Below are 16659 nucleotides of genomic sequence, written 5' to 3'. Positions count from 1 at the left end.
ACAAACTTTCAACTTTTCCGTCACATAGTTCCAATTTCAACCAAACTTCTAATTTTGGTGTGAACTAAACAGAGCCTCTATGAGCTCATGAATTGGTGGGGCCTTTTTGAAGTCTGAAGTCTGAACTTGAGCAGTAGCAGTAGCAGTAGCAATAGTATGCTTAGGGTGTGTTTAGTTCACGCTAAAATTGGAAGTTTGATTAAAATTGAAACGATGTGACGGAAAAGTTGGAAGTTTGTGTGTGGGGGAAAGTTTTGATGTGATGAAAAAGTTGGAAGTATGAAGAAAAAGTTAGGAACTAAAACAAGCCTTAATGTGACTTGAAGCAATAAGAAAATAATTCTGTTTGACATTTTTATCTGCAACTTTGCTGAACGAACAAGGAGAAAGGTTTTCTGTTAGTGTTCACCATATAAGGAACAAATTCGATCCTACTTAGCACGTATACTTCATGTACATTGGTCACTTCGCCGCGCTGCCACCGGCGCACGTACATGGAGATGCAATCGAAAGCTGTAGCGAGGGCGACATTAGGCAGGCATGCAGGCGATCTAAGATGGCGAGCACGCATCTAACCACATGTAGCGCCAGCACGAGGAGCTCCACGAAGCCCGAGGCTGGGCATCGTACTGGACCAGCTAGCCCCATGCGGCAGTCCACGCCGGCGAGGTGTGCTGCGAAGTCATGCGAGTTGACGGCGTTGACAAGAGCCAACGCCACAGCTGCCGTGAACACCACGGTCAGGAGCATCGTCACGAACACGTGCGCCCCGGCGTTGGTGTACTTCTATCGAGTGGCGGAGGCGGCGGCAGGGAGGAGATACTCGGCGTCGTCTCCGGATGCAATTTGGGGGAGTTATGCGATTCTCTTTGGCCGACGTGAGGAAAGATTGAGTTGAGTACGGCTAGGGCCAGTGATTGTAAATGATGATTATACCCCTCCACTAATATTTGTTCTTGGACAATAATAGCCATCCACGATTCTACTACCATTAAATAAGGTGGTAGTAGAAATTGATCTAAACCCTTTGATCAAATGAGATTAGTGGTTCAGATTATTTTCTACTATAAGTAGAAAGCACCGGAGTAGAACTCATGTACCACTACTTTCTTCCTGTTTCCTAAACTCATCTGTACACTCGCCTCTAAAACAAACCTGAATACAAACACACCATCAATCATCTGGTGAGGGAATGAGAAATGCTGACAGTAGAGCTTTTCGCTACACACTAGGGCAGCTTTGTTAATCTTTGTACCGGTTCCATGCAGCTTCTCCAGACAGCCAGAGATTAATTTTAGTCATCACTCTTTTTCCTTGGTTTGATGTAAGAAAAGAAGTTATTATCTCAGGTTTTTGGGATGGTACGGGACGAAACTCCATGCAATAGTTTCATGAATCCGAGGAAACTGAGTTTTCCATCAGGATGTCTGATCCAATCTTGGAGAACAACATGTAGGGGAACTGAAGGGCCGAGTCCGAGTTCCTGAAAATAGCATGTCATCACTTGTGAGAAACATTTCATCGTGCACAACCCAAGCTAATTTAGTGTTAAGGATCAATATATACCGATGCGAGCTCGTCGATCACAATTGGTCGGTTACCCTCCTTATCAAAGAACTCGTACGCTTGCCGGGCATGTTGTTCCCAGGTTTCCAAACCTTCCATCTGGTAAACGCTGATGGCAGCAGCAGAAATCTCCTCAAAATCCAACTTTCTGTACTGAATATTGGATATCTGGCATCATCGATAGGGTAAGGGATTACATAACTGCAAGTGCTACTTTGAAAAGTAGAAAAGGAAAAGGAGAGTTTGGACTTCATGGCAGAGTTCTCATCCTTTGACGAGAAAAGGGAACTCTACAAGACACAAGTAGAAACGCAAGCCTCCCCAAATTACCAAACAAGAAACACCCGAAATGGGCACTAATGTGCTTTTTTCTCGTCTATCTGTCCTTTGTAAGCGCGCTGGGTGAAGCAACTAACTTGTTCGTCAAAGTATTAATGACCAAAACAAATTCTCATGGAAGCATATAGTAAACCTACTTCATCATTTATAGTATCTCTTTCTCCCACCTAATATGATATATTTAGCAATCTATCTATCTATTATATTATTAAAGGAATAGATAAAGGAGCCTCCACGTTCGCTCTCATGGCCTAGAAATTCTCACATTAATCGAAGAAAAAGAAAAGGCAGAGTCCATATAGAAATACAATTTAGAAATAGCTGAAATTCGTAATTAAAAAAATAAGGAATATTAGAAGAGGAGACTAGAGTCCATATAGAAATACAATTAGGATATAACTGAAATTCGGAATTACAAATAAGGAATATTAGAAGTAGAGTATAGAGTCCATATAGAAACACAATTAGGAAATAATATAAATTCGGAATTAAAAATAAGGAATATTAGAAGTAGAGTATAGAGTCCATATAGAAATACAATTAAGAAAAAAATAGAAATTCGGAATTAAAAATTAAAGAATATTAGAAGTAGAGTATAGAGTCCATATAGGAATTTAAAACTAACTAAAATTCAAAATAAAAAGGAACTTCCACGTTGGCTCTTATGACCTAGAAATTCTCACATTAATCGGAGAAAAAAAAGTAGAGTCCATATAGAAATACAATTTAAAAATATCTGAAATTCGAAATTAAAAATAAGGAATATTAGAAGAGGAGACTAGAGTCCATATAGAAATACAATTTAGAAATAGTTGAAATTCGAAAATAAGGAATATTAGAAGAGAAGACTAGAGTCCATATAGAAATACAATTAGGAAATAACTGAAATTCGGAATTAAAAATAAGAAATATTAGAAGTAGAGTATAGAGTCCATATAGAAATACAATTAAGAAAAAAAATAGAAATTCAAATATTAGAAGTAGAATATAGAGTCCATATAGGAATTTAAAACTAACTAAAACTCGGAATAAAAAGGAGTCTCCATATTCACTCTCATGACCGAGAAATTCCCACATTAATCGGAGAAAAAATAACTATAATTCGAAATTAAGAAAAACATGGAAAGAAGAGTTTAAAGTTAATATAAGAATATAATTTAGAAGTAACTGAAATTTGAAATTAAAAATTAAAGAATATTGAAAGATGAGTTTAGAGTCCACATAGAAATACAATTAGAAATAATAAAAATTCAGAATTTTAAAAAAGAAATATTAAAAGACAAGTCTAGAGTCCATATAGAAATATATATAATTTACAAATAACTAAAATTTGATATTAAAAATAATTAATAACTAACACATATATAAAATACAATATGAATATTATACATTAGTAGTTTCGTAAAGTTATTGTAAAATTTAAAATTATGTTGTCATTGTAATATATTTTAATAATATAATGAGAAAACATATATGTTATTATACGATAGAAAATATAATGATGCTAGCCGCGTAATCTGCACGGGCCACCATGCTAGTTAAGTTAAAAAACAAAAGCATGGCAACCGAACCAAATGAGCTCAAGAGGTAAACCGTTGAATCCACACAATGATGCTTTGAACATAAAATTGAAAACATCAGTCTAGCATTAAACAATACAATCAAGCAGAAATATAATATGAATTCAATCAGGTGTAAACACTAAACAATGCAGGAGAAGATTTAAGTGTTAATTAATTAAACCCAAGCGAGGAAAATAAACATGAAAATTGACTCAAAACCTCAGCGAAGGAGAACAAGTCGTGAACTGGACAGAAAGAAGGGATTGGATTGACCTTGAAGGCGACGTCACCGTCGTCGCCCTTGAACTCGCCCTTCTGCAGGTGGCAGCGCAGGTGTAACCAAACTTGTACTTGGCGGCGAAGTGCTTGGAGAAGCCGAAGCTCTTGTCCATTGTCCAGCGCCATGCCGGGCTCGCCGGACTCAGGGATGGACGCCTCGTTCGGCTACGGCCGCTTGAACCAGCCGCACGCAGGTGTCGACGCTGCCTTAGCTATGTGACATATCACAAAGGCACAGAACAATCACATGCTACAATGGATTATAATGAGGGGAAGTACAAACATAAGGCACCAGCTGATAAATATTATGCAGCCAGCGCGCACACTACATGCAATATCAGGTACAACTCTGATGGCATACTACAGACAAAGCGTACATAACAACATGAACGAGTTAACAGAGTTCGATACAACAAATTACACCCTAGGAGGATAAGCTCAGATCACAATCAGTTCATAGTCCCTGCCTAAAATACGCCTAGCAGTTAACTTCACAAATAGGTACCATTGGTACATGCTGTTGCTTCACAAAAGGGGGGGAATCACGGCGATCCTATGGTGCATCCACCTTGACCAGCGCGGTACTCGGCGCCTCCGGGGTAGCTGGTGAATACTGAAGCCAGTCTTTGGCGCAGAAGAGCGCCTCCACAATTTCTGGACGCAATGAGCTTCTGTAGTCATCAAGCATGCGAGTTCCTGTTCCAGCAGAGAAAATAGAGTTGCCGCTGCTCACCATCGACATCGGAATGGCCAAGATATCCCGGGCCATCTTTGAGAGAGTAGGGAACTTGAGAGTGTTGAGCTTCCACCAGTTCAGAATGTCGAATTCCTGGATGCGCGGAGTGAGGGACTCATCAAGGTACTGTTCCAGTTCAGATTTTGTTGGCTGGCTTGTAGCTATCTCAGAAAGGTACATATCAAAGTCCACAAGTCCATCGCCGGTCGAAGGAGCAGTTGTTTGAGTACTATTCTCGCTAGCAGGTGCATTATTACCTTCCCCTTGCTCAACATAGGCCGGCGTCAAGGGGAGGGGCTGTGCAACATACTCCTTGTAAAGCTCATGAACAGCGTCATCCACCACCTTAACATACTTCGCAGCTTCAACACCATAAATTTTCGAGTAGCTGAACTCAACAAGCTTCATCTTGAAGCGTGGATCCATCACAACAGCAATAGCTAACACAAGGTTGCAATCTTTCCAGTACTTGTCAAACCTCTCGTGCATATCCTTGGCAATGCTGCTGAAAACAGGGTCTTCATGCCCTGTAGCATTTGACAGCTCTAGTTGAAGTTTCCATGCCTCATGGAAAAAGAGATTTGAAGTTGGATTTGCTGCAGCCATGATGCTATGTGCTGAGTCATACAATAGCTTCAAGTAATTGCAGGCAGCCTCAACTTTTTTCCAGTCCTCAGCGGACGGTGCCTCGTTGTAGTTGTCATCACTTGTCTCTAGAGTAGAAAAGGCCTGCTTATAATCCAAGGCAGCCAGCAGCATGAGATAGGTAGTGTTCCACTGAGTCGTAACATCCAGACAAAGGGTCTTGGTACTTGGGATCTCTAGCTGCAGAGCAATCTCTGCAAACTTCTCCTCACGGGTAGGAGAAGCTTTTATGAACTTGATGCTTTCACGGATATTGTAGATGACACCATGGATTGAAGCAATGACATCCTGAGCAACTGCATTCAGGATATGGGCATAACACCTTACAACAAACAGTTGGCCCTTGAGCATGAGGTTGTTCTTGTTGGAGAGATAATCCCTCAGATTTGCACTGTATATATCATGTGATGAGCAATCATTGTCCAATGTGATGGTGAACAGTTTGTCCTTCATATTCCAGTCCGAAAGGCTTGCACTAATAGCTTCACTAAGTGCATTCTCTGAATGAGGAGAAGACACCATCATGAAGTTTAGCATTCTTCGATGTATCTTCCACTCAGAGTCAATAAACTGCCCAGAAAGTGAAACATAGCCAAGAGTTTGGCTAGTTGTCCACAATCCAATGGTGAGGCTGATCCTTCCAGGCATAGTGCTGAATGCTTGCGTGAGGTTTTCCTTTTCTTTCTGGTAAACAGCATACACCTCCCCCTCCATTGTCTCAACATCTACAACCCTGAAACGTGGCTGCAGACTGTCAATAAAGGTAGTGAACGCTGGCTGTTGAACAATGTGAAGTGGGTAGTCATGCAAAATTATCATCTTTGCCAGATATGAGCAACTGCGGTCTTGATCAAAAGCAGCATTTGCATAACCAGTATATCTGTAACGCCTCTTAGATGGGCGCTCCACAGTACCCTCACCATCATTGTCAGTCCCTCCAGCTGGAGTCAGTGCTAGCTTGTGCTCTTGGTTCTTAATTTTAGGGCATGAACCCAATGTAATGTGCCTCTTGAGATGGCTAGTACCCGCAATTTTTGAACCAGAGCTGTAAGCAAAAGTTTGCTTGCACAGTTTGCAGCACGCCCGTGTAGCCCCTCCAGAGACAGCTTCAATAGTGAAGTGCTCCCACACTAGAGACTTCTTCCTACGGCGCCTTAATGTTGGAGGGGTACTGATCTCAGCACTGACCAATTCATTTCCTTGGACCTCGTCACCTTGAGTTAAGTCCTCAGCAGGGACCAATTCATCACCCTGAACTTCCTCAGCTTGAGCTTCCTCATTGCTTGGGACAATCTCATTACCTTGAACCACCTGGTTGTCGTTGCCAGTTTCCTCAGCCATGCTTCTTGGCTAGTAGCTAGAACTCACAAAGTCTGTCAAATAGTAACATGGTGACAGCAGAAGTCAGAATAACAATCATTTGGCCAAAAAAATAATCAAATTTGACTTATACACGGTTGTTTCAATAACAAACCAGTATCACTACAGTGGCCTATTTAACAAAACAGGAAGATAAAAGAAAGACAACACGATTTCTTGATAACAAATTAGCAAACCAGGTTATATATAGTAACTGGAGCACAGGTGAAACAACAAAATTATAGATGTCATCCAGGAATATATGGAAACTTAGAATGGGTAACCATCTCTTCTCACTCCTCAGTAAAAATGCTTAAAGTACACAATTTAAATTAAATTTTATTTGCCACCGAAAATGCAAACTTCATTAGCAGAACCATGTGCTACGTTTGTTTCGCTGACAAATTTCAAGAAAAGAAGGGATCACATGCAAAGCTAATTGGACCAGAATGACTCGTGCAAACTTAGTTGCTAACTTTACTCCCTATAACTAAGATCTTGCTTATTATCCTCATGCAATGCAAGTCAACCTAGGAGTGCATAATTCAGATCTTGCTAATTATTCTCATGCAATGCAAGTCAACTCATTCTTGTTCCTCGTGGGCACCAACTCAAAATAATCAAAATAATCGGTGAGAAGGGAGAAAACTATGTATTGCTTGAGTTGGCGGGACACTTATACAGGACTTGAAAATCAAGCTCACCTAGTTAGCTAAACAGCGGCAGGAACCTAACTTAAGATGCTAAGAAGCTAGTACAAAGTAGCAAGAACCTAGCTGAAGAGGCTAAGAAGGTAGCTAGTGGTACAGCTTTCTTTGGACAAAGAAAGATAAATTTCTCTGCACGACCACACAAGCACACATTCAGATTCAATTATCTAAGCGCAGCAAGTCCAACATCACATATCTCCTCCAAAACGAACGAATCAAGTCGCCCTCTCCGGATCTCCCAGCGGATCCAGCCCCACGGCGAAATTCATGCCAAACAACTCGAGATCTCAGCGAGCTCCAACGATTTCCAGGCAGGCCGCGCTTCCCCCCGAAAAGAATCCCTAACCCAACAACGTAGCCAGCACACCACCACCCACGGGGAAAGAGGGATTCTGAAATCGGTAACAAATTGGGCCTGGGTAATACTACCACACCACCCACGGGGGAAGAGAGAAAAATCTCCTCGAAAATTACGAAACAAATTTCGCACGGACCTTTTGGCCCAATCCAAACCCCGCGCAAACCCCCCCCCCCCCCCCTTCCCTCCCAAATCCCGATTAAAAAAAACCGCACGAAAAGCCCAGAAATTCAAATCCGCCCGAACTGAACTCCAAGCACGCGCAGATCTGGAAACGAAATTCAAACCCCCGACACGGGACCTCGCGAGGCAGGAACAGAAGAGAGAGAGAGCAGGAGCAGGCTGGGAGGAGCTTACACGAGGAGGAGGAGGGGGAGAGATGGTGGTGGTGGTGGCAGATCCGGACTTGGTAGGGCTCGGCCCAAGAAGCTCCAAGGCCGGGAGAGCGGCGAAGCAGATCTGGTAGTATTCTGCGGGGAGGAGGAGGAGAGGGGAAAGAAAGGAAAGGAAATGAGATGGGGCCTGGCCGCCTGGGAGGGTGGGGGATTAGCCGCGCGAATGGAATGGCGGATTAGGAGTAGTAGGTAGGAAGGGAGACCCGTGACCCGTCTCGGTTTTTGCCGCTCTTGGGACTGGGTGCGGGGGTGCCGGGTGACGCGAGAGAGAGAATAAAGTTTATTGGGCTCACGGGTCGCGCGGCCCAGCCTCCAGTCATCGGCTAATTGACCTGTTGGGCTGATATTGGTTAGGGGTGGGCTCTACTATATGGGCTTCTCTCCTCAATGCACCACTATTTGGACTTTTCCGTTTATGTGGAGCGTAGTGCGCCAACCTCTTCAGACTTCAACCATCGTGCCTGTGGAATTATCCACGTGTATGTTTTGGATACACATTATTCACTGAATGAACCGGTTGGATGGCCGGCGTAATTACGCAGCTAGCACTATACAAAATTATCTATTTTTAATATATTTTTACTTAAATTTATTAAATAGCTATCACGTTGTCTTGAAACTTTTAAAGACCAAACCTTATAATCCCTGTAATTCTTTTTTAATAATAGAATGTAACATTTCGGCCTTTACTCAAAGAGCTACAACCAATTATTACAGAACTCGCACATAAGAAAACTCACACAGAAAGTTCACGATAGCAGAAACAAAGCTAAGCAAACACAAACTAATAGACACCAAAAGAAGAAAAAGATCCCCTAACTACTGAATTCTATTAGAGAACCTCCACCCGAAGTTGGCAAATAGATGCATAATTTTCGTCTCAAGTTTATAACATTCATCCCTATGTTTCTGATTTTGTACTCTATCTATCCCATAATGTAAGAGATTTTAGGTGGATGAAGCTTGACAAACGTCTTTCCAAATTCACTGGGATGTGCCACATCCACCCAAAACCTCTTATATTATGGGATGGAGGGTCCATCACTACCCCCTACTTCTTTGCCATCTCTTCTTTATTTGTTTACTTAATCTATCATTGTTTTTTATTCATTATCTTTGGAACCTTTAAAAATTGGACCTTAAAGTTTTTAGAGTTTTATTATCTCGTTGGGTTTCGTTTTTATAATCTTAGAAGTCTTGTCAAACGCGGCCACTAATTTCAGAATTTAATTTTTTTTTATTTTAACTTTTAATTAATCTTTGTATTGTGTTTTATATGGACTATTGTTTTAATATTCCTTTTTTATTTTTATTTTTAGTTGTTTCGAATTTGTATTCCTACTTGAGCTATCCTTTTTAGAGGTGTTGAGCTAATAGTCCGTCAAAATATTCAGTGCAGTAGCTGAAAGAAAAAAGCCCGTGACAATCAACTTGCGAAGTAAGGTCAGTTTAGTTACCAACTTTTTCTTCAAACTTTCAACTTTTCTATCGCATTAAAACTTTCTTACACACACAAACTTTCAATTTTTCCGTCACATCGTTTCAATTTCAACCAAACTTCTAAATTTGATGTGAACTAAACACACCCTAAAGTAAAAACAAGCCCTAAATCTTTGAGCAGAATGAAAGGAGATTCTCTTTTTGCTTTATTCACTTTCAATCACATATATAATCGTCCAAATTAACTTATTAAGTAACACGAGAGATGACAGTCGAATCAAATGCTGAGGAATAAAGTGTTGTTTCAACAGGAATCCAACCCCTTATCCGTTTGTCCCATGTATGCGTCCCAATCCGGCTACAGCAAAATTAAAACATGTGGGAGTACCAATTAAGAAGGGAGAAACTGTTAATGACTTGACACACGCACAATTCAAGGATCTCATGCAGATAGCGGATTCGGCATATATCGCCGGCCGGCCGGCCGGCCGTGCACTACCAAGCGCATATACTAAGAGCAAGTTTAATAGTATAGCAGACTACTAACTCTAATTTATCTATAGCCAATTTAATAGTCAATTTATATAATATGTGCTTACTATACTTATTAATGTATGGTCCCACCTGTTATACACACATTGCATCTTGAAGTCTGTGCTGCAACTAGCTATAGATTTGTAGCCCGCTGCTCTTCTCTCTGATCGTTTATCTCATTAAAAATATGTTTATAGCTAGCTAATAGTCTACTATTGTACCTACTCTAAGGGGGTGTTTAGATATAGGGGCGTAAAGTTTTGGCGTATCACATTGGATATTATATAGGGTGCCGTATTAAGTGTTCTAATTATAGAATCCGTCAGTAAACCGCAAGATGAATTTATTAAGCCTAATTAATCCATTATTACCAAATGTTTACTGTAGCACCAAATTATTAAATTATGGAACAATTAGGCTTAAAAGATTTGTCTGGCAAATTAATCGTAATCTGTGCAATTAGTTATTATATAACCATTTTCATATATATATATATATAAATATATATATATATATATAATAATGTTTTATGTAGGTGTTTAAAAGTTTGATGTGATATGATGAAAAATTTTAGGATATGATTCAAACAGAACCTAAAACGTACTATATATATATATATATAATATTTTATGTAGGTGTTTAAAAGTTTGATGTGATATAGTGAAAAATTTTAGGATATGATTCAAACAGCACCTAAAACGTACTCTCTCCCTCTCCCCTCGCCACAAACGACGACGACGACGCTGGTGCGCACGCGCATCACGTACATCCATCTGTCCACCGCCAACGCACACAAAAATCCCCAAAAATTCCCAGGCTAGCCAAGGAGAGGATACGATGCATCGGAACGCTGCATCTGCCTCGTTCCCGTTGCGATCGAACGTCCACTCGCCGCCGTCTCGCGCGGTCGCGGCGCCCAAAAGCGGCCGGGGGCGTTCACACCGCCACCGCGCGCGTGCGAAAATCCTAGGATCGATCCCATCATCCCACGGGCCCACACGCCGCCCGGCCACCGTGTGTCGCGGCACGTGTCGCTGATACCACCCGGACCCACCTACCAGAGTCGCCGACAGGTGGGCCGACAGTCGTAGCCTGCCGACAGGTGGGCCATCAGACGTCAGGCTAGCTAAAGACATTGACCTGTGGGCGCACGAGGTAGACTGTTGGCTGCGCGTGTAGTCGTGTAGATATTGCGGCTGGATTCCCATACCGATAGAGAAATCTACCCCAGAAAGGTTATGAGTGTGTATTGGAATGTTGGGTGTACATGTACAAAGTGTACAATACTCCATAAAGGTTTGACCACCGCTGACGATAGCTTGATGGATGTATCAACGGTGCCAACGACAACGAACAATGGATGGTATATGTTTGTGTTTCAAAAGAAAATAAATACCAGTGACATGTTGTACGTTGTACCATGTCATAGTATTAATATGCTACGATAATACTCCCTCCATCTATTTTTGATAGGCATATTTTCAAATATAAAAAAAAAATTATTTTTGATAGGTATATATCAACCCAACAATCTATCCTCTTAATGAACTTCTCGGATTTAATGCGTAATTCTTCATTCTTCCACACAAGATTGGCTACATGGGCATCGAGAAATGTAAATATTAATAAATCGCTTGTTTACAAGGAATAACTGGTAGCATGTTTAAATAGATGATAAGTACATTTACTTATCCTTGGTCTATGTGCCAAGATAAAATATGACTATCAAAAATAGATGGAGGGAGTAGTTAAGTATAAAATATTAGATCCGGTGGTTACGGATGTGGAGCATATATACATGGGCATGTTACGCACACTAAGATTGATGAGGGAATGGAAGAAGAACTACTCCATTTTTAAAATATAGGCCCTTATCGGTTGACCACAACTTATTATAAGCCATAATAACTTATTAGCGATCAAAAATTAATATGTGTATAAAACTTTTATACACATGTTCTCAGTGACTTAAACAACCAGTGTAAAAAGAAACTGCTTTGAAAAATATCTTAAAATCAATTTCAAAATTAGGTTTAAAATTTAAATTTTGGCATTGTTTATTCTTTTTATGGCAATTGATGGGACTCGTAGAGAGTATATGTCACTGTTACTTCATTTAGTTCTTCGTGTGCATGGTCAGTAATATCTCCATCATCCCAAAATATCAGGGATAATTTGGTCTCAAAATACATGAGCAAAATTCATATTTTTTAACAAGGGTAGTATTTTTCTACTAATACATACGTAACTTTTAGATATACGTGTGGCAATTCGTTTTATTCAAAATTTCTGTGCAAATGCGTAAGATATAAATAATGATGTGCTTTTGGTGAAAAAATAACTCACAACAAAATAATGATAATTATTTTTTAATAAGATGAATGGTTAAATATTTATCTAAAAGTTAACGGCATCACCTATTAAAAAACGAAGATAATATTATGAAAGTGCTTACAAATGACAATAGTTTCTATGTTTTAAAAATAAATATTCTAAAGACTATTAAAAGTCGGACCAAATAAAGTCAATAGTGTCTTATTATATTTAAAATAAATTTTACTTTTGGTCACCTTAGTTAAACAAAGCTTCTTACTTCTTATTGGACTAGGACTAGGTCGGCCATCTTTCCACGTAATAACAGCCCCCAATATAGAATCCTCTGTAATTTGGATCGGTGTTCATAACTTATTCCCTGATACTTCAATTGTCGAGTAGTGAATTCTGATCTTGCAATGATCCTATATAGCAATGAAATTATATTTAATTTATAGAAAATATGGAGAAAACATTTCATATTAATTTTTGTCAATAATGCGTGCATGGTTGAAAAAGAGATGGGACAATTTGCCTAACACCATTGAAAAATTCACGGAGCTGAAAAAACCATCGTACGTGTCATTGACATGAGGGTCCTGGTCTCATATGTCATTCTCACATGAATGATGATATTTTACAACTCACGTGCACGTATCACATATTGCATACAATGGTATTTTGATTTTAGATTTTCCCAAAGGGATTAAGAAAGATACCACCTCCTCCGTCCCAAAATATATGATGCTGTTGACTTTTAGCATAATGTTTAAACATACATTTTATTAAAAATATATATAAATAATGTTTATTTTGTTGTGACTTGTTTTGTCGTCAAAGAAATTACAATATTAGTTTATACTTTTACATATTTATACTAATATTTTTGAATAAGACGAATTGTCGAACATCGTGTTAAAAAAATCAATAGTGTTATATTTTATGATAGAGGGAGAACATAAATTTATTCAAGCTAGTAGCAAGCTTGCATACAACCGGGCATATGCTAGTAACGACAATATATACTACATGTCAATATTGTACGTACCTTTGACTCGTTGTGCTATGTACAGGCTCTTGACTACTCCCAACTGAGCTTAGCAGTGGTCAACATTAGGTTAACATTACATTTTTACAATTTGCACGTTGTCACTTGTCAGGTTAGTTCACATTATTTAATCATTGAAAGCTCAATCTGTTACATTTGCAGGTACACTTGATTAGTTGATTACCTGTCCTAATTCACAAAAGGACCGAGTTTGGCAGCAGACAAGAGATGTACCACCAGCTCAATCCACGACTCCACGTGTAACTGAACCTGGGCCCGTTTAGTTCCTCAAAAAATTTTCCCAAAAATATCATATCGAATCTTTGGACACATGCATAAAGCATTAAATATAGATAAAAAGAAAAACTAATTGCATAGTTATGAGGGAAATCGCGAGACGAATCTTTTAAGCCTAATTAGTTCGTGATTAGCCATAAGTGCCACAGTAACCCATATGTGCTAATGACGGCTTAATTAGTCTCAAAAGATTCGTCTCGCGGTTTCCACGCGAGTTCTAAAATTAGTTTTTTCATTCGTGTCCGAAAACCCCTCCCGACATCCGGTCAAACGTTCGATGTAACACCCAAAAATTTACTCTTCCTCAACTAAACACACCCCTAGTGTACTAGTGTCCTGCCCAAAAGTATTAACATTTCACATGATAAAAATAACAAAAGGCTATAAATAGAGCATAGCTGCAGACGTACGTGCGTGGTGCACAAGTATACACGTTAGCTAAGATAGTACTCATATTATGTTTCAGAATATAAAACGTTTCTACTTTGGTCAAAGTCAAACTGCTTTATATTTGACTAAGTTTATAGAAAAAAATAGTAACATTTTCAACCAAGACAAATTTATTATGAAAATATATTTAATTATCGATTTGATGAAACTAATTTAGTATTATAAATATTACTATATTTATCTATAAACTTAGTCAAACTGAAAATAGTTTAACTTTGCCAAAGTCAAAATATCTTGTAACTTGAAACGGAGGGAGTACATATATAAAAAAAATAATGTGAAAATTTCTTGAGCAGCCTAGCTCTCCTGGAAAGAAAACAAAACAAAATCTTAAGCAAAAAATGATTAAATCGATCGATCAGGTTAATTAAGAAATAAGCACGGAATAAGACAAGCATATAAACATCAACTGTATAGTGGTGGCAGAAGTATTTTAACACACAACGCACGCGCACCAATCTCATTTCTAGTTTACTCCAAATTAAAGACCAGTCAGAATTTTCGCCTTTGCAAAACTCCTCTCATTTCATTTCCTCCCAAGAGTCAAGCTAGCCCTTCTTGCTTGCTCCGTTCAACGCCTCTTCCCCAGCTTCACAGTACTCCATGTCTGGACCTGGAGGAGGAGGTCATGGCCTCTACGAGGATCATCCTGCAGCCGCCGGCTTCCTCCCCTTCGACCACGACGACGACGTGGTGGCCAGCTTCTTCTTTGGCAGATCGGCGGCGTCCGGAGGAGGAGCCGGCGCCGGCGCCGGCGCTGGAGACGATGATGGTGTTGGGCTCATCACGCCCTACTCCAGCATCACGGATTATCTGCAAGGCTTCCTGCAGGACCCCGTGTACGCGTCGTCCCCGTTGGGCGGCGATGCTGCCGTGAAGCACGAAACGGTGGTGGATCATCCCAGTCAGGCCGGCGGCGTGGCGGCGGCGCCGGCCACGCCGAACTCGTCGGTGCTGTCGTCGTCCAGCGAGGCGGCTGGAGGGGACGATCTGCGCCGGTGCAAGAAAGGTCGTCGGCCGGAGGACGAGGAGGAGGAGGAGATTGACGATGAGGGATCGGCCGTTCAGAGTTGCAAGTAAGTTCAGTATTAATTTGATCTTGTTTTGTAGCTAGATCCATGCTGAATTTATGTCTGATCGATTTATCACACGTGCATGGCTAGATAGATCTTGGATGAATTAATTAATTTGGCTTCGGTGTGTACATGCATCTACCTACCTAGTTTTTAATTCATCGATCGGTACAAATTAATTAACTTTACGGGTCTGAATACGAAGATTCCGTGTGTGTATATACCGCGTGTGAAGTGTTAACGTCGGAATTTAGGGTTTGTTCCCTCCCTTCTTTTCACAATAATTTGTTGAAACCGATCTTTTCACAATAATTAACAATATATATATATATGAATTAATGATTAACTGACGAGACTAGCGATCGATGATTAACAAATGATTCACGAGACAGTAGCAATCATGCACCGGCTGATATATATGCGCAAGAGGCCAATATCTCAACTGAGACAGCATATGTCGATCTCGATCGATCGATCTGGTGCGTGCAGGACGAACAAAATGAAGAATAAAAAAGGGGCGAAGAAGGAGCGTGAGCCACGTGTGGCGTTCATGACCAAGAGCGAGGTCGACCACCTCGAGGACGGCTACCGGTGGCGCAAGTACGGCCAGAAAGCCGTCAAGAACAGCTCCTACCCAAGGTCAGCTAGCCAAATTTTCACTTGCATATGCATTATTCTCCATCATAATTGGCATGCATATATTTGACAGAAGCAGCTACCACAGCATTAGCAACAAGCTAAGCACACATTGGCATTGGTCTGAGTTTTTTTTTTCTCAGAATATCTCGATGGATCCATATGTTAGAAGTATATATCTACGATGGACAGTTCTTCACCTAATACCTGCGTCTTCTTCTGTGTCGTCACTTGACTCTTCTCTATTCCAACGAATGCAGGAGCTACTACCGGTGCACGGCGCCGCGGTGCGGGGTGAAGAAGCGGGTGGAGAGGTCGGAGCAGGACCCGTCCATGGTGATCACCACATACGAAGGGCAGCACACGCACCCGAGCCCCGTGAGCTACCACATGCACAGGCAGCAGGGGCTCATGCATGTGAGCGCGCGCGGTGTCATGCCCGGCGCCGCCGGCGCCTACCAGTTCGGCGCGCCGCCGCCGCCGCTCCTTGGCTTCGACGAAGCCCTCGCCGCTCGGGTGCGAATGACGATGAACCAGCAGCAGCAGCAGCAGCAGTTAGGCTTCGTGCCGAGCATACACGCCGCCGCCGCCCGGCCGACGATGCCTCCTCTTCATCTCTACACCGCGCAGCAAGACCTCTTCCTTCCGTGACAGGCAGTCACCACGGCTATTGATATTAGATCTTTCTTATTTACGGTTTACAGAATGCATGCTGCTCGAGATAAATTTGTGCGCGGCTATATATATATGGTTACGTTACCGATGACCAAGTGAAGTGTGGGATGCATGTTTTGTGTCCTCGTTTTTTTGGTTGGTCTACAAAACATGTTTGTTTGAGTTGCATTGCTAAGTGCCTAGCTAGCTATATAAACACTGTCTTTAATTCCAAACTGTAGATCATGAGGAATTTGGGTCTTGT

The 16659-nt window shown here is 40.9% G+C and overlaps 2 protein-coding genes and 1 non-coding gene across 4 annotated transcripts; 1 reads left to right on the top strand and 2 right to left on the bottom strand.

Moving 5' to 3' along the window:
- Nucleotides 1-895: 895 nt before the first annotated feature.
- On the bottom strand, nucleotides 896-1734 carry LOC107278707 (uncharacterized). Its single transcript, XR_003242266.2, has 2 exons — nucleotides 1567-1734; nucleotides 896-1483 (listed from the first exon to the last, which is right to left on the bottom strand). It is a non-coding gene; the product is annotated as an uncharacterized protein (transcript).
- A 2243-nt stretch (nucleotides 1735-3977) lies between these two features.
- LOC4339740 (zinc finger BED domain-containing protein RICESLEEPER 2-like) lies at nucleotides 3978-8071 on the bottom strand. Of its 2 annotated transcripts, none has more exons than XM_015784380.2 (2): nucleotides 7912-8071; nucleotides 3978-6500 (listed from the first exon to the last, which is right to left on the bottom strand). In XM_015784380.2, exon 2 carries the CDS (start codon nucleotides 6466-6468, stop codon nucleotides 4300-4302), a length of 2169 nt encoding a protein of 722 aa, XP_015639866.1. In that variant the 5' UTR covers nucleotides 6469-6500; nucleotides 7912-8071; the 3' UTR covers nucleotides 3978-4299. The 2 variants fall into 2 exon arrangements, with proteins under 2 accessions (XP_015639866.1, XP_015639867.1); XM_015784381.3 differs by lacking the exon at nucleotides 7912-8071 and adding an exon at nucleotides 7191-7573.
- Nucleotides 8072-14380: 6309 nt separating this feature from the next.
- Nucleotides 14381-16643, top strand: LOC136351041 (WRKY transcription factor 23-like). Its single transcript, XM_015782223.2, has 3 exons — nucleotides 14381-15107; nucleotides 15594-15743; nucleotides 16001-16643. Exons 1-3 carry the CDS (start codon nucleotides 14635-14637, stop codon nucleotides 16389-16391), a joined length of 1014 nt encoding a protein of 337 aa, XP_015637709.1. The 5' UTR covers nucleotides 14381-14634; the 3' UTR covers nucleotides 16392-16643.
- Nucleotides 16644-16659: the final 16 nt, after the last annotated feature.

The sequence above is a fragment of the Oryza sativa genome, chromosome 5 (genome assembly GCF_034140825.1).
Source record: "Oryza sativa Japonica Group chromosome 5, ASM3414082v1".
Taxonomy (NCBI): Eukaryota; Viridiplantae; Streptophyta; class Magnoliopsida; order Poales; family Poaceae; genus Oryza; species Oryza sativa.
Note: the sequence above shows the minus strand (reverse complement) of the source record. Positions and strands in the feature narration are given on the sequence as shown.